The following is an 18134-nucleotide window of genomic DNA, read 5'->3' as shown; positions in this document are numbered from 1 at the left end:
CTCTTTTTCATACATTTGGTCGATATAGCATCCTGCAACGTGATCATGGCCGCTAATAACACATTGTAAATGTGATCATCGATAAACCGGCCCCTCAGACAGGTCAGGTCCCCGGGGGGGGCTGGGGCAATTTGCTATGGGCAACATCTCCACTTTTAAAAACCCGCACTTTAGTAGATATACCCCATGGACTTAATTTTTATAGTATGCTTTGTAGCTCTCTCCCAACATTTTATGTTTATGTAGCCACCCAGGAGTTTGTATGAGCCTTCTCCACACCCACATAGCAGCACATGGGAGTGCAGAAGATGCTAAATACACCAGAGACGTCCGTGTGTGTATCTGACAATGTATAGTCTCGCAGCTGCAGGACAGCTACAACAGGTTGTCCGCCCATATGCTGCTTTCTGTTACGAAGAGGGCATGCTGCCCTCACAAGACATGGCGGCTGTGCGCCCGTTACGTCCTACCGTACCTTACGTGCCGTGCGTCGCCCTCCTCGCATTCCCACCGTCGTAAAGCCGCCATTTTGCCTTGTGTTACAGCCGCCGTGCGCTGCTCGGTCGTTGCGACAGAGGAGGAGGAGAAGACCTGGCTCTGGGATGAGCTCGGATCCGGAGCCGGGGGTGGAGGGAGAGACGGAGGCGGCGGCTGCGCCCGGCGTCCTGATCACCCTGGGACTGCCTGCGGCGCCGCTCATCACACACTACAGGGAGGAAGGTGAGGCCTGACCCGGGGGGCATAGTGCCTGTGTACCCCTATGTACTCTGCATGTCAGCACCACAACACGTGTGTGTCATGTATGTGGCATGGCAGCAGGGTATGGGACATACGGTCTCTGTGTATCACCCTTGTACTTCAGCCCTGATTTTATTACATGAATGTTGTTAAATGTAAAAGTTCAGGCTCACAGTCACACACCTCCCAGACTGCAGTCATGCGAAAATCGGGACAAAATAAACAACGCCCCGACCCACCCCCTAACGCCCACTTTATACAGTGAAGCTCCTCCCCATTTCAGGTAGACCCCGCCTCTTTGAAGGCTTCTAAACTTGCCTTGAAATATGTGAAATGATGAGTTATTAGTATAGCGCGCACATATTTTGGGGACCAGGTAAGTGTTCGCTGGGCCACCAGGGAAGCTAAGTCGACATGCTTGCCGACATTTTAGCCATGTCCACATTAACATGTCAACCTGATGTATGTCGAGATGATAGACTTGTCAACCTAACAACACCCCCCCTCTGCCCTGTTTTCCTAGCTATCTATTACGCTCATCTCGCTATATATCTGATTGAATCCATCTTGGACTGTATAATGGTGCTATGGGAGCAGATTATATCCTGCATGTATATGGTACGCCCTTGTGCAGTAAATGTCTATGCTTGTGGCAGCTGGATGAAGTTGCTTTTGGCTTTAAGGAGTTTGTTAGTGGTCTGGCTGTGATGCGGCCTCGTCAGGTTACGGATTCACGTCATCATTCTAATGACAGGCGTCGAAATCCCGACGCCTGTCATTTTACTTATGCCAGGAGCCCGACGCCGGGAATGTGTTGCTGTGATACTTTATTGGAGTATATACATATGGGGTTATTCAATAGTTTTTTTAAGGCACAGAAATTAATAGGCGCCAAATGTTGCAATTCAGTTGTTTTTGGGCACCCGTTAATTATCATGCTTGTCACGCCCAATTAGACTCGTAGAACGGCTAAACCCGTCTTTAGAACCAGGACTTATCACACAGGACTTATCGGGTGTGAGCATAAATGCTGACGGCTATCTTTGAATTGCTCCGTTCGGACGCGATAGCCCATCACTGACGGGCGCCCATCAATAACAGCATCCGGCGCAAACAATTGAATCCCCCCCCCCCCCCAATGTTGGTGTTTCATGGTGTATGTAAAATGGAACAAAACAGCAGAATGTGTGTATTTAAATTCATATAACTAATATCGAAATAAACAGTGGGTTCAGCGGCCTAGTGCCTTTATCTATCTACGGGAATGCTCTGTGACCTATATAATGAACACACCATAGGGGTACAGTATCCAATATATCAAACGCTCTATGTCGGGCGATGGTATCTGTTGTCTATGTTTTTGATCTATCTGATGTGTTACAGGCCAGAAACAATCAGCAATGAGCAACTTATACAACTAGACGGTGACAGGGCAAGGGATTTAAAGCAGTCATCGTACTGTCATGGTTACGGGCTGATTATTTGTTAATTAAATAACATACATGTTTAAAAACCAAAACCATGGTCATAACGGGTTGAGTACGGGATGCCGGTGCTTGGGATCTCTGCGGTCAGAATCCTAACCCTCACTCCCTGGTGCCTAAACCTAACCTCCTCCTCACAACACCCTAAACCTAACCCTCCCCCCTTAGTGCTTCACCCTAACCCTCGCTCTAACCCCAATGCTTACCACAGGTGACTGGATTCTGGCGCCGGCATCACCACTGTCGGGATATAGACCGCATCCCGTTATAACTGGGTGTTTCAGATTTGAATTCTGTGTATGGGGATGTAACCTCTGGGAACTAATAATTTGCTGTCTCTTCTCCATGTTCCTGTGTCCTACTCTATCACTAGGACATGTATATGAGAAGGGGGGTCAGCCAGCTGCCTAATGGGAGAGGCCGATCAGTTATTGCAGAGGTCGTAAATGCTAAAACCTTCTAGGAATCCTAAGAGCTTATATCATTATCAGTAATACTGTAAACAGATCCCACAAATTCTTTGTGGTTCTGTGAGATCTCAACTGGGTGACAGGAGGATTAGCTGCTGGGCTAAATTTAAAGAGCTTGAATTGAAGTTACAGGAAGATATATTCTGTAATATATTATATATATGAGATTCATGTTTTATACGTAGGGAAACATATGACCTGTTGGGCTAATGAAATGAAATTCTGGTAAAATGTTATACTCTGATTAAGAATCCCTGACTAGGAATGTGTCTTGGAAGAAGATAAGAAATGCTCAAAAGCATTCACACGGGCCTGGTTGTGATATTACAGGGGAAGAGGGGCTTAGGTACCTGACCGGCCTGCTTGTGATATTACAGGGGAAGAGGGGCTTAGGTACCTGACCGACCTGCTTGTGATATTACAGGGGAAGAGGGGCTTAGGTACCTGACCGGCCTGTTTGTGATATTACAGGGGAAGAGGGGCTTAGGTACCTGACCGGCCTGCTTGTGATATTACAGGGGAAGAGGGTATCTGACCGGCCTGGTTGTGATATTACAGGGGAAGGGGGTACCTGACCGGCCTGGTTGTGATATTACAGGGGAAGGGGGTACCTGACCGGCCTGCTTGTGATATTACAGGGGAAGGGGGTACCTGACCGGCCTGCTTGTGATATTACAGGGGAAGAGGGTATCTGACCGGCCTGCTTGTGATATTACAGGGGAAGGGGGTACCTGACCGGCCTGGTTGTGATATTACAGGGGAAGGGGGTACCTGACCGGCCTGCTTGTGATATTACAGGGGAAGGGGGTACCTGACCGGCCTGCTTGTGATATTACAGGGGAAGAGGGTATCTGACCGGCCTGGTTGTGATATTACAGGGAAGAGGGTATCTGACCGGCCTGGTTGTGATATTACAGGGGAAGGGGGTACCTGACCGGCCTGCTTGTGATATTACAGGGGAAGGGGGTACCTGACCGGCCTGCTTGTGATATTACAGGGGAAGAGGGTATCTGACCGGCCTGCTTGTGGTTATGTCCCAGGGGGCAGGAGCCTAGGGCGCCTGGGCCTGCTTGTGGTGATATCACAGGGGAAGGGGGGCTGGGTGTGGTATAAAAGATAGTTAAAAGATCTACAATGTATAGATAGACACCAGATGTTAGACAGGCAATAGGTCGACAGGGACAAAAGGTCGACACACTAAAGCCCGACATGGAAGAAGGTCGTCTGGTACAAATGGTCAACAGGGTCAAAAGATCGGCATTAAAATGGTCGACACACGATGGTTGACATTTTTTTTTTTCTAACCCTAATCTTTACCCTAACCCTAATTCCCCCCCTTGGTGCCTAGCCCTAACTCTCCCTCCTACCCTATCCATCGGGGTAGGTGCCTGCCCCTAACCGTCCCTCATAGTGCCTAACCCTCCCTTCTAGTGCCTAACGCTAACCGTCGTCGTAAGTGCCTAACCCTAAAAAAATAAAAAAACGGTGTTGACCTTTTGTCACTGTCAACCTATTGTCTGTCTAACATCTGGTGTCTATCTAGACATTGTCGGCCTTTTAACTATCTATTGTCCAGTATACAGGGGGAGCTTAGGCACCTGACAGACCTGCGTGTGGTAATGAGACGGGGGAGGGGGGGGAGCTTGGGCACCTGACAGGCCTGCTTGTGGTAATATGACGGGGGGGGGGGGGCTTAGGCACCTGACAGGCCTGCTTGTGGTAATATTACAGGGAGGGGGGGGGAGGCTTAGGCACCTGAGAGGCCTGCTTGTGGTAATATGACGGAGGGGGGGGTTTAGGCACCTGACAGGCCTGCGTGTGGTAATATCACGGGGGGGGGGGGGGTTTAGGCACCTGACAGGCCTGCTTGTGGTAATAACACAGGGGAAGGGGGAGCTTGGGCACCTGACAGGCCTGCTTGTGGTAATATGACGAGGGGGGAGCTTGGGCACCTGACAGGCCTGCTTGTGATATTACAGGGGAAGAGGTTATCTGACCGGCCTGGTTGTGATATTACAGGGGAAGGGGGTACCTGACCGGCCTGGTTGTGATATTACAGGGGAAGGGGGTACCTGACCGGCCTGCTTGTGATATTACAGGGGAAGGGGGTACCTGACCGGCCTGCTTGTGATATTACAGGGGAAGGGGGTATCTGACCGGCCTGGTTGTGATATTACAGGGGAAGGGGGTACCTGACCGGCCTGCTTGTGATATTACAGGGGAAGGGGGGCTTGGGTATCTGACCGGCCTGCTTGTGGTTATGTCCCAGGGGGCAGGAACCTAGGGCGCCTGGGCCTGCTTGTGGTGATATCACAGGGGAAGGGGGGCTGGGTGTGGTATAAAAAATAGTTAAAAGATCTACAATGTATAGATAGACACCAGATGTTAGACAGGCAATAGGTCGACAGGGACAAAAGGTCGACACACTAAAGCCCGACATGGAAGAAGGTCGTCTGGTACAAATGGTCAACAGGGTCAAAAGATCGGCATTAAAATGGTCGACACACGATGGTTGACATTTTTTTTTTTTCTAACCCTAATCTTTACCCTAACCCTAATTCCCCCCCCCTTGGTGCCTAGCCCTAACTCTCCCTCCTACCCTATCCATCGGGATAGGTGCCTGCCCCTAACCGTCCCTCATAGTGCCTAACCCTCCCTTCTAGTGCCTAACGCTAACCGTTGTGGGTAAGTGCCTAACCCTAAAAAAATAAAAAAAAGGTGTTGACCTTTTGTCACTGTCAACCTATTGTCTGTCTAACATCTGGTGTCTATCTAGACATTGTCGGCCTTTTAACTATCTATTGTCCAGTATACAGGGGGGCTTGGGCACCTGACAGACCTGCGTGTGGTAATATGACGGGGGAGGGGGGGCAGCTTGGGCACCTGACAGGCCTGCTTGTGGTAATATTACAGGGGGAGGGGGGGGGGCTTAGGCACCTGACAGGCCTGCTTGTGGTAATATCACAGGGGAAGGGGGAGCTTGGGCACCTGACAGGCCTGCTTGTGGTAATATGACGGGGGGGGAGCTTGGGCACCTGACAGGCCTGCGTGTGGTAATATCACGGGGTGGGGGGTTTAGGCACCTGACAGGCCTGCGTGTGGTAATATCAAATCCTGATTAAAGTAAGTTGTGAGAGCTTGGCTGAGATACAGCAGGGAGAAAGTGATGGCTTCCTGGTTAAGTGTCAGCTCTTGAAACAAACCTTGATGTTAGCAAATTGAAATTGTGTGTGTGTGTGTGTGTGTGTGTCTGTGTGTGTGTTAAAGGGGGGGGGAGTAATCCCCTTTAGGTGGTTTTATGATTAACCCTTTGTACTTTTGCTGTCTATTTAATAAAGGAGTTACCGCAGGAGATATCACTATCTGTAATATGTTCTCTGTGAAGCGCTGTGTAATACAGTATGCGTGCGCCATATAAATAAATGGTTCCCCCTAGCCAAAAGGGGGCAGGGTGGGTGGTTTCAGTGAATAGGATCATTTTGCTTCATTCTCTGTAAAGCCTTGGCGCAGCACATAACATTGACAGGTACAGTTTTAGTTCTAGTGAAGAAGGTGCCTAATACAATAACTTATGGTGATAGACTGCTAGATTCCATTGGGAGTGACTTCCCTCCACAGGAAATGTCACTTTTCATGATAAGTAAATTAAACTTTGCAAATACTGTCTATTCCTTCTGTTTCAATATAAAAACTTCTCAGTCTCTGGGGTGAATCCAGTTAGGTGCGAGTTGGGTCCTGCGAGCCGTTCTCAGCAAACTCGCACTGCAAATATTATTTGCAATCCAATTCCAAAATTGTAGTAATTTTCAGAGGAAATCACATTTTGTGTGAGCATTCCCCTGAGCAGGTGAAAAGATAGGGAACATTTTTATTTTAAAATACAAATATCGGGACACAGTGCAGAACTTCTGGTATACACCCTTCCCAATGAATAATCATGCACTTGCAGGGGTTTATATATAGCATCACTTGGTCAATAAGACATGTCAGTTTATAGGTGAATTTAATGAGGGAAAGATACGTGGAGGTGTAAATGATGGGGGACAGGTATGTGGAGGTGTAAATGATGGGGGCCAGGTATGTGGAGGTGTAAATAATGGGGGCCAGGTATGTGGAGGTGTAAATAATGGGGGCCAGGTATGTGGAGGTGTAAATAATGGGGGACAGGTATGTGGAGGTGTAAATGATGTGGGGATAGGTATGTGGAGGTGTAAATGATGGGGGACAGGTATGTGGAGGTGTAAATGATGGGGGACAGGTATGTGGAGGTGTAAATGATGGGGGCCAGGTATGTGGAGGTGTAAATAATGGGGGCCAGGTATGTGGAGGTGTAAATAATGGGGGACAGGTATGTGGAGGTGTAAATAATGGGGGACAGGGAGGTGTAAATGATGTGGGACAGTTATGTGGAGGTGTAAATGATGTGGGACAGTTATGTGGAGGTGTAAATGATGTGGGACAGGTATGTGGAGGTGTAAATGATGGGGGACAGGTATGTGGAGGTGTAAATGATGTGGGACAGGTATGTGGAGGTGTAAATGATGGGGGACAGGTACGTGGAGGTGTAAATGATGGGGGACAGGTACGTGGAGGTGTAAATGATGGGGGACAGGTATGTGGAGGTGTAAATGATGGGGGACAGGTATGTGGAGGTGTAACTGATTTGGGGCAGGTATATGGGGGACAGTAATGTGGAGGTGTAAATGATAGGGGACAGGTTGGTGGGGGGTGTATATTATGGGGACAGGTAGGTGGGGTGTATATGATGTGGGGAAGGTATGGGGTGGTGTATTGATGGAAGAGGGGTATTTGAACTTGCAGATGAGAGGTGTTTATTTCAACTTTTTACCAACTTGCATAAAAACACTGAAAACCTATTATACAGACATTTTTATGTTCCCCCAAAATGCTGGAAATAATTTAATTTGCTGAAAAAAACACTTGCTGTAAATTTTTTCACAATTAATAAAAAGTGCAAAAATCAGCTGTTTGACAGCCTTTAAACACCTCCAGTACTTTCTTTATTTGCACTATGGTCCTGCTATCTCGCTTTTTGGGGGTCAAGGGACGTTTCTCCAAGTTTTCATGCACTTCTCACAGGTCGCAATTTGTAGAAGTCGTACAACCTGGCCGCGACTACCACGAATTGCCATTTCTAATTGGATCTCACATTTCTCGGGTGTGCGCATTCGTGCAATGTACGAGTGAGTTTCATGAAACAAACTTGCTTTTGCAAATTCGCACCGAATAGGATTGACCCCTATAAATGTCTTTGTTTTCCCATTGAATATTGTGTGCATGGTGGTTTCATGTCTGCCGGTTTCTCATCTGACAATAACAACATGCTTCTCATCTAATTGTACAGCCTACACCTATCCCCGTATTGGTGTGTGCTCAGAGTACACAGACACAAGACAAATCTGGTTCTTGCAATGTACAGGAGCTGTGTAATGGCAAAAAACAAACTCTTTTATTGGTCCAGGGAAAAAGTCATTTCCAGTCTGAGCAGTTCATGCAAATAGAAGTTTAACAGGTTTTCGTGCACTAAAACATACAAAAAAAAAAAGTATAATGTAAGTTCTGTTGCATAAGCCGCTCATGTCCTAAATGGAATGCATAGTATAGTGTAATACAGCAAGCAGGAGATCCATTCATCTGTGTCATAATGGGGGAATGTAATCTATTTCCTGCATTGTTTTCATCACATATCCACCACATAAAGATGAATAGGTACTGAACATGCTCTGCTGGAGGGTTCCGCATGAGCTGGCGGATGGAGCAGAGATATTTAAGAGTAAGGGGATCCTGCAACAGGGAACCTCCGGACGCGTCTCCCGTGTAAGTGTAAAGGAACCCCAGGCTATGCCTCCCAGAGTATTGACATTACGTGGCCATGCTGACTACGGGATGCAGTCAGTATACCGGAAGGGCGCTATCCCGCCCGCCGATATCCCGACACTGACAGCCCTACAAGGGACTAAAGATAAGCGCCAAAATCCTGACTCCTATTGTTAGCCCAACTACAAAATACCTACACCCGGCATACCGAACGAAAGTAAGCCGGGTGTGTTGGCGTCTAGCCGCAGGGGGCGCGGGGGGGTCAGGTTTAGGGACCCCCGGGGGGACTTAGGGTTAGGCTCCCTCTGGGAGGGTTAGGGTACGGAGAGGGTGGATTAGGGTTAGGCACCACTGGGGGGGGGGGGGGGGGGGAGAGGGAAGGGTTAGGGTACTTACCAGCCCCAGTCGGTAATTAGGTCAGTCGGGGTTCCGCTGTCGGTATTTGATCCAGCCGCCGGCATTCGTTACCGATTTCGACTCTACGTTTTATGCTGGTGTCCTTCCTGTGCCAGGTAGCAGGGGATATACATAAGTGGGTGTCTGAAGGGTACGCTGTAGTCAGGGTGAGAGTGCAGCAGGATGTACTTCAGGGAGGACGGCCTGGAGGGGATCTCCCACTGGCTGCAGTAGGCATTTGGGAACATATTCTACTGGGCATACATTATGCAGTTATCGATGGATCGGGCTGATAATTGCATAGTGTATGGCAGTCACCGATAAACGAATGGGTGGTCGGGCATGAAAACTCCTCTAAGGCCCCCATACACCTACCGACAGGTTGTGTGATCCTTGGATTGGAAACGCAGACCGGCGGCCATCTATGTTCAGCAATCCGTTGGAGGATCTGTGAAATTTTAGGCAACCCCCACCCCTTCCCCGGGAGGGTTAGGTTTAGGGAGCGGTAAGGGGGTTAGGCACCCCCCAGAGGCAAGTTAAGTTTAGGCACCACTAAGTGATGGTTAGGGGGGGGGGCAGGGGAGGTTAGGGTTCTTACCTGCCCCTGTCAGGCATCCACTGTCGGGATTTGAACCGGCCGGCATTTCAATCCCATTCCCTTTTATATATGTGTATTATATTAATAATAATGAAAATATATATTATATATAATTTTTATATATTTTTTTTAAACTTTGAGTGTAGGCTTTTGTCAGTTTTTCATTATAGCTGCTCATGCAAAATTAACCTTTTTTTTTTTTTATTTTAGTTGAATACATACTGAGGTATGAATAAATGTCTGAGGGAATGGAGAGGTAGTTTTCATGGTTTCTTTAATCATAAACAAATAAATGTAATAGTATTGGGAAATCCTGAATAATAAATTTGTTTCTTTAATAATACATTTGTAAAACGCTAATCTAAGTGACAATCTTACCTCTGTCTCCCATGAACATGGATTTTTCGTTAAGTACTTGGTAAAAAGTAGGGTAAAGTGAGTTTCCCTTGTTGTTTCAGATGACGATGATGTACATAAATGTGGTCGCTGTCAGACTGAATTCACGAGCTTGGAAGAGTTTGTCCAGCACAAGATACAAAAAGCTTGTCAGAGAGCCCTGGAGCAAACCACGGCCGTGTCAGCCCTGAGCAGCCAAGAGGTAAAATACATTTTTTTGAAGTACTTTAACAATTGATGGGTTGGGGACTGTGCTCTGTGAGGTGCTTCCTTTATTAAGGGCAGTTTTAAGGTTGGTGACAAAAACAAAACTAGGTAGCACCGCAAACTCTTTACTGTCTCCCCAAGTAATAATATAAATTATTTTATAAAAGGTGCCTGGCTGTAGGGAAGAACAGGACATATATAAAACAGGGTCATACAAGGTAGACAACATAAATGCAAACATGACAGCAAGCGGTATGGAGGGTCCTGCTTAAGAGAGTGCTTACATTCTAATTGGAAAAGGGCCCAGCTGAGAGAAGAAGAGAAGCGGTGGCTCAGCATGTAGATTGGGTCAGTTGTGAGGGGGTCTTAGTATAGGTGTGAGGGAGCGACGACGTAGTATGGGTGCGAGGGTGGAGTCATAGTATGGGTGCGAGGGTGGGGTCATAGTATGGGTGTGAGGGGGGCCTTAATGTGGGTAGTATAGGTGTGAGGGGGGCCTTAATGTGGGTAGTATAGGTGTGAGGGGGCCTTAGTGTGGGTAATATAGGTGTGAGGGGGGCCTTAGTGTGGGTAGTATAGGTGTGAGGGGGCCTTAGTGTGGGTAGTATAGGTGTGAGGGGGCCTTAGTGTGGGTAGTATAGGTGTGAGGGGGCCTTAGTGTGGGTAGTATAGCTGTGATGGGGCCTTAGTGTGGGTAGTATAGCTGTGATGGGGCCTTAGTGTGGGTAGTATAGGTGTGAGGGGGCCTTAGTGTGGGTAGTATAGGTGTGAGGGGGCCTTAGTGTGGGTAGTATAGGTGTGATGGGGCCTTAGTGTGGGTAGTATAGGTGTGAGGGGGCCTTAGTGTGGGTAGTATAGGTGTGAGGGGGCCTTAGTGTGGGTAGTATAGGTGTGAGGGGGCCTTAGTGTGGGTAGTATAGGTGTGAGGGGGGCCTTAGTGTGGGTAGTATAGGTGTGAGGGGGGCCTTAGTGTGGGTAGTATAGGTGTGAGGGGGCCTTAGTGTGGGTAGTATAGGTGTGAGGGGGCCTTAGTGTGGGTAGTATAGCTGTGATGGGGCCTTAGTGTGGGTAGTATAGCTGTGATGGGGCCTTAGTGTGGGTAGTATAGCTGTGATGGGGCCTTAGTGTGGGTAGTATAGGTGTGATGGGGCCTTAGTGTGGGTAGTATAGGTGTGATGGGGCCTTAGTGTGGGTAGTATAGGTGTGATGGGGCCTTAGTGTGGGTAGTATAGGTGTGATGGGGCCTTAGTGTGGGTAGTATAGGTGTGATGGGGCCTTAGTGTGGGTAGTATAGGTGTGAGGGGACCTTAGTGTGGGTAGTATAGGTGTGAGGGGGCCTTACTGTGGGTAATATAGTTTTGAGGGTGCCTTAGTATGGGTGGTATAGGTGTGTGGGTAGTATAGGTGTGAGGGGGCTTTAGTGTGGGTAGTATAGATGTGAGGGTGCCTTAGTATGTGTGGTATAGGTGTGTGGGTAGTATAGGTGTGAAAGGGCCTTAGTTTGGGGAGTATATAGTATTGGTGTTGGGGGCCTTAGTGTGGGTAGGATAGGTGGGAGTTGGGTAGGTTTGAGGGGCATTAGTGTGGGTAGTATAGGTGGGAGTACTGTAGGTGTGAGGGGCATTAGTGTGGGTAGTATAGGTGGGAGTAGGGTAGGTGTGAGGGGGCATTAGTGTGGGTAGTATAGGTGGGAGTAGGGTAGGTGTGAGGGGCATTAGTGTGGGTAGTATAGGTGGGAGAGGGTATTAGTGGGAGTAGGGTAGGTGGGAGGGGTATTAGTGTGGGTAGTATAAGTGGGAGTAGGGTAGGTGTGAGGGGCATTAGTGTGGGTAGTATAGGTGGGAGAGGGTAATAGTGTGGGTAGTATAGGTGGGAGTAGGGTAGGTGTGAGGGGGCATTAGTGTGGGTAGTATAGTGGGAGTAGGGTATGTGTAAGGGGCATTAGTGTGAGTTGTATAGGTGGGAGTAGGGTAGGTGTGAGGGGGCATTAGTGTGGGTAGTATAGGTGGGAGTAGGGTAGGTGTGAAGGGGCATTAGTGTCGGTAGTATAGGAGGGAGTGGGGTAGGTGTGAGAGGTCATTAGTGTGGATAGTATAGGTGGGAGTAGGGTAGGTGTGAGGGGGCATTAGTGTGGGTAGTATATGTGGGAGTAGGGTAGGTGTGGGGGCATTAGTGTGGGTAGTATAGGTGTGAGGGGGCATTAGTGTGGGTAGTATAGGTGGTAGTAGGGTAGGTGTGAGGGGCAGTAGTGTGGGTAGTATAGGTGTGAGGGCATTAGTGTGAGTTGTATAGGTGGGAGTAGGGTAGGTGTGAGGGGGCATTAGTGTGGGTAGTATACATGGCAGTAGGGTCGGTGTGATGGGACAGAGAAACTGCACTTTCTACTTCAGGGTCCATAGGGGGTCCACAGGGTTGACCTTGGGGTATAGGTTGGGAACCAAATCCGGGCACCACGCAGTTAAAGCTTTTAGCTCCCAGGATGCACTGGGTCCACTCTCCCTATAACCCCACCCCCAAGCCAGAGGCACCTCAGTTTAAGTTGGTGCCCGGCCGGAGTCGGGTCACCGTTAGCGCAGGGGGAGCTGATTAGCAGCCCCTAAGCTTATTTTATTTTTTTAGGGACAAAGTTTTTTCATGGACTTTGGACTCTTCAGAGCGGCAGCGTCGGACTGTCCATAGGACGTCTAAGCTGCCGCTCCGTCACCCCGCTGGCGCTGAGACGCCAGTACAGATCTGGGGATCTCAGCGGGACCCCAGAGTCTGTACTAGCCGGACTCTGCGGGCGCCCAGGACTGCTGCCGGATCCACGGGGAGCAGGTAAGGTCGCGGATCACCGCTTGCGGTGATCCGCGCATTTCAAATGCAGTCCTGTGCCTCCGGTCTCAGGGGACAGACCGGAGGCGCCGGCAGTGGCGGCGGGCCCCCCATACCCCGTGTGTCCACTAGACCACCAGGGACTTAACGATCGGTGCAGGGAGCCGGCGTCCCGGGGGTTAATAGCCGGCCAGGGGAGGCAGCCTTCCCTGTTACAGCGGCTCCTCCCCTCAGCTCAGCGCGCCTTTCAGTATCCATAGTCTGGCGTCGCTGAGCTGCTTCCTCCGCGGGCCACGCTTCCTCTGAGGTCTCCAGCGGCCATTTTATCTCTGTGGTGCAGCAGAAATCTCTCAGGATGGCAGTGAGTCCAGTCCCCCTGCGTACCTCACCATCAGGTCAGTGTACACAGCGCTGTAGCCTTCCCAGACACTGAATCTGGGCAGTTGAATGCAGTGTAATAGTGCAGTATATTATATGACATGTTTATGTATATATGTATATATCTGCATTGTATGTGACTTATGCTAGTGCTGACTGTACTTTATTCTCTCACCTGTCAGTGTATATCTATCCCTTTTCTTTATCTGCCCTAATACAGCTGTACTTAGGGTGGTTCTGAGACCTCACATTTATATACTTGTTAATATTTGTGTGGTTTGTCACATACTGTTGCGTGCTGCACGTTGCCATATTTTAGATGGAACTGTGTGTTGCATACGCTGAAAATGGGTCCCTGCAGCTAATTTTTGGCATCAGTCAGGACCAGTATAGTGCTGCTTAATATTTCCGCCAAGATTGGTCAGATATGTCTGACCAGGAGAGAGAGCGTTATACTGCACCCATTTTTACTATCCTGCAAGTCATGTGCTGCAGGTGTTAGTGCGGAGGATTTGACTCATAAAGGGTTCTGTATGTGGCGTCATCTGGTGCCGGCCTCTTTCACGACCCCCTTGGGCGGTTTGTTTTCTCGGGATCCTCTCAATTGCGGATCGCCGGGCGGGCCCCATTGTTGTACCTCACTTGGGGTTACTTCACCATACTGCCCTTTTCATCTCAGGGTATCTCGCAGCTTCTTGCACTCTTCCCCTGTGACACAGACTACCGCTCCCTGCAGGGGTTTTTCGCAGTATATGAATTCCCCCTGGTGCCACAATAGTCTGTCATTCCCCTTGCAGGGATTACCACAACAGCCACCCTGGGTGGATGTCGTTTTCTACGAAACGCTAATTGGCGTGGTTGACGCCCTGTGGTTACTTCCCAGTTGGCTCTGCCGTGAACTGGGTACTGTTCGGGGCTCTTTCCCTCTTACACGGGGGGAAGCCTATTTCAGGTATTATTATCCCTGCTTTAGGGCTGGTAGCAGGTCCATTCTGGTTAGAGTGAATGTTGACCTGCACCTGTATCATACACCCTCAGTATTGCGTGCCTTCGGGTTACCTGTTGCTGACTAGCGGGTGGATCGCATAGCGGGACTCTGGCTGTTGCCAGATAGGAGGTGTTACAACAGTGTTTGGCCTCCTGTCCCAAATTCCCTGAGGGTCATCACGAGCCCCTCCTGGGGGGGATGGGCGTGTTACTCGTCTGATTACAGACGTTACTACGCCTCCCATTCCTGCGTGGTCGGATTCTTCGGATCCGTAGGTGGTAACTCTGCCTGAAATCAGTATACTTGCTCTCAGGAGTTGTTACCCATCCTACCATGGCTATAGCATGGTTGGTTAATACTATTGCATATTGGGTTGATGCATTTGTAACGTTTTTTCCCCTCCAACACGTCGGGGGTTCAAATGTATTTGGTCGCTCATGTAATATATGCAGTTGTCATAGGTGGACATGCCTATATTGGATACCAGTCTCCTAACTTTCAGAGTTCCGGCTGCGACTGTATCCTCCGTAATACCCTATGGCTGCGCTCTGAGAATGCAGAGGTGCAGATACCATCTTTAGGGTTGATATTGTTTGGTCCTGACCTTGACAAGATTGTAGTAACATTGGCAGTATTACTAACGACAAGTTTACCGCTTTCAGCTATGCACACTACAAGGCCTCAGACTAAGTCTGTTAAGTCTTTTTTGTCCTCTGGGTCAGCCTAAAGGTCTGTTTCTTCGTAGACTGTCGGCATCTACAAGGGCCGACATATCCAGTACCGAGCAGGCCTGGACTGCCAGCCGATCCTGCTTCTGAACCTACGGATATCTCTTCAGTCTGACGGGACAGGCCTACAACTGGGAGATACCGATTTTCTCAGTTCGCCCGGTATTAGTGTCAAGTTGCCGCGGCTACGTGGGTAGGAGGGTACGCCCTCTTTACAAGGGCCTTACAGATCCAGAAAGCTATGCAGTTGTTGCGGTAAGCGGAGCTAATTGGGCCATCCCCACTATCTCAGTGAGGGACTGGTTGTTCTGTTTTCTTTCTGGTGCGGTGGCTGAATGGTCCTCTTTGGCCTGTTCTCTGTCTCAATTCCCTGAACCAGTTCCTAAAGCTACCTGGGCTCAGGAGGAAATCCCTATGCTCCATCATACGATGTTTGGAACCTGGGGACTTTAGGGTATCACTGGATATACAGGACGCGTGCCTACGGGTACTTACAGAGACCTTTCCTCAGCATGGGCTGAGGTTTGCTGTATCACAGCAACACTTACAATTTTTCGGGCTCTGCCTGTTGGGACTGTCCTCAGCCCCACAGGGGTTTACCAGCGTTTTGGATTTTCTGACAGTTCTTCTGTTCAGTATATCCCAATGCTCCTGTACCTGGACGGCCTCCTGCTCTTAGCGGGATCACCGGGGTACTTTACGGCCAGGTCAGGATGACTGTGGCTTCTTCAGGGTGCAGACGTTTAATCAACGGGGAAAAAGTCCTCCCTGCATCCCTCTCTGGGTATTCTTCATCTAGGATCCCTGCTGGATTCTCAGAATCTGAGAATTCTTCTGGCGTAAGACGGAATCTCCTCTCTTCCATTAGGAGTACATGGTTGTCTGCGCAGTCGACAGATGTCTTTACACTCTGGGATGCATGGTGGAATGGGCTCAGTTCCATTCCAGGCCTTTCCATAATTGGCTCATCTCCAGATGGAATGAGTTTTTTCTGTCGGATAACTGTTCAAACGATGATGCTCTCTCCGGAGGCAAGTCGGTCCCTGTCCGGGTGGCTATGGCCATCTCGTCCAGGGTTTTCTTTGCTAGGGACAGTGTCTGGACCGAATCCTTTTCAGTGCAGTTGGACGTCTGTCGATTCCACCCTGTCAATTAACTTACTCTGGCATAACTCTTGTTTCCCGGTGAACCTGAAAAGGTTCAGTCCGACAGGGTCAGGACAGTGGCTTCCTTTTTAGCAACACTGTTCGTTGGGTGGCAATGACAGGTATGTCACATATTCGGACATAGTCCGAGGGTCTCCTCCCGACCATCTTGGCAGCGTTCATTTCAGGAGCTCTCCATTGGGAAGCGGGAGTCCTCAGCCGTCACGACGTGCATCCCGGGGACTAGTCTCTTCCCCAAGAGAGGTTTCATCTCCTGGTGAGCAGGGGGGGCCCCCCTGAGGTGACCCTCATGGCCTTCTGACTTTATCACACTATGGTGTTACAGTTCAGCTCTGGGGATTCTGAAGCAAACTTCAGCGACTCTTTGTCGGTGAAGTGGTCCTTCCACTTTGTGTACCTGTGTTCTCCGGTCTCCCTTCTTCCTCGAGGTCTTTGGAAGTGTTTTCAATCGAGACGGAGATGCTTTCCTGCTGGTGGCTCCTGATTGCCCCAGATGTCAGGGGTACTTGGATCTTCGGAGTCTCTACATCGATACTCCATCCCTGATGCTTCACTGCCCGGGCCTGTTGTCTCAGGGTCCTTGGTTTTGCCTTGGACCTGGGTCGTTTGTCTTTGACTGTGTCCTTACAGTGGTCTTACGGCTTCCCTGGCTTTGTCATCGTTGGAATGATTAGAGCACATGGATCAGCTTTTGCTGGGACCTACCACAAACTGTGGCAGCCATAAATCTTATGGTATTGTACCTGTCGATACAATCCTCCGGTGTCCAGGATTTCCAGATATTCTGGCATTCCTTCCGGCTGGCTTGGGTTTCACACTTGGCCTGGTCTTCCTGACAGTGCGGATCTCTACACTGTCAGTATGGTTAAGATATGGAATTGCTTCACTCTGGTATCCAGTTCATCCTTTGGAGTGTTTTCTTGATTATGCCTCCATTTGTCCTCCCTAGGGACTCCTTGGGAGTAAGTAGTGGTTCTTCGTTACCTCCGGGGACAGTCAATGGAACCGCTGGTTGTGATAGCCATTACATGGTCTATTGCTTAGGCTCTCTCTTTCTCTCAGGGTGTTTATATCAACCAGGAGAGTGTCTGAATTGGGAGCGTTCTCATGTGGCTCCCTCTTCTGGAGGGCATCATGTCAGGGTGGGAGTTGCTCTCGCCCTGTGTTTCTTCTTAGTGGTTTCAGGTTCCATATTATTCTGGAACTTATGGTACGGCCGTTCTGTCCCCAGTCCTCTCGGCTGGTGTGGCCTCATTGACTGTGGTCTGGCCTCTTTGGATTTATGTGATCCGTTCAGGTTCCTTACGGAAATCGGACTCCTTATTGGTGGTCTGAGATTTCTGGTTTTCACAGGAAAGGATGGCCGGCCTATAACCAAATGTTGACTTGGATGGCCTCGTAGGTCTTCCTCAGGGGCCTACCCATGGGTAGGCCTTCCTGTTGTTGATGCTTGTTTTTTCTCGGGCCATGTGACCCTCGTGTGCGGCTCGCTGTGGCGCCTCGGCTGTTTTGCCTTACTAGGTGGCCACGTGGTCTTCTGTCCACACCTTTTTAAGGTTCTAGGCATTGGTTTCCTTTGCCTCTCAGGATGCTTCCTTTTTGGCGACGGATTCTCCTCTCAGCACAGGAGCGTCCCCACCCTTGGTTGAACTGCTTTGGGACATCCCCAAGGTCAACCCTGTGGACCCCCTATGGACCCTGAAGTAGAAAACAAGAGATATGGTAAGAACTTACCTTTGTTATCTCTGTTTCTACGAAGTCCATAGGGTCCACAGGGCGCCCGCCCTGACGCACCTGGCTTCATATGGGCTGTGTGGCTGGTCACCGGTTTTCCGTCTCCCATTTCGGTGAGTATGGTTATTGAGTGTTCCAGTTTTCTCTCTCTTTTTCTCTCCTCCTCCGGCCTTTGGCTACTGACAAACTGAGGTGCCTC

At 49.4% G+C, this 18134-nt stretch overlaps 1 protein-coding gene across 5 annotated transcripts in view; it reads left to right on the top strand.

The window, feature by feature from the left end:
* The first annotated feature begins 515 nt into the window (after positions 1-515).
* The window catches only part of E4F1 (E4F transcription factor 1), a 33743-nt gene continuing 16124 nt past the window's right edge, over positions 516-18134 (top strand). For 4 of the 5 annotated variants that reach the window (XM_088470335.1, XM_088470336.1, XM_088470334.1 and 1 more), the window contains exons 1-2: positions 521-720; positions 9983-10122. In XM_088470335.1, the coding sequence (XP_088326461.1) occupies positions 603-720; positions 9983-10122 (258 nt within the window). In that variant the 5' untranslated portion in view covers positions 521-602. Of the gene's footprint in view, positions 721-9982; positions 10123-18134 lie in introns of all 5 variants that reach the window. The other variant, XM_088470338.1, reaches the window with a different exon arrangement.

This window comes from Taudactylus pleione, unplaced genomic scaffold, assembly GCF_031769625.1.
Source record: "Taudactylus pleione unplaced genomic scaffold, aTauple2 ptg000098l, whole genome shotgun sequence".
In the NCBI taxonomy this organism is placed as follows: domain Eukaryota; kingdom Metazoa; phylum Chordata; class Amphibia; order Anura; family Myobatrachidae; genus Taudactylus; species Taudactylus pleione.
Note: the sequence above shows the minus strand (reverse complement) of the source record. Positions and strands in the feature narration are given on the sequence as shown.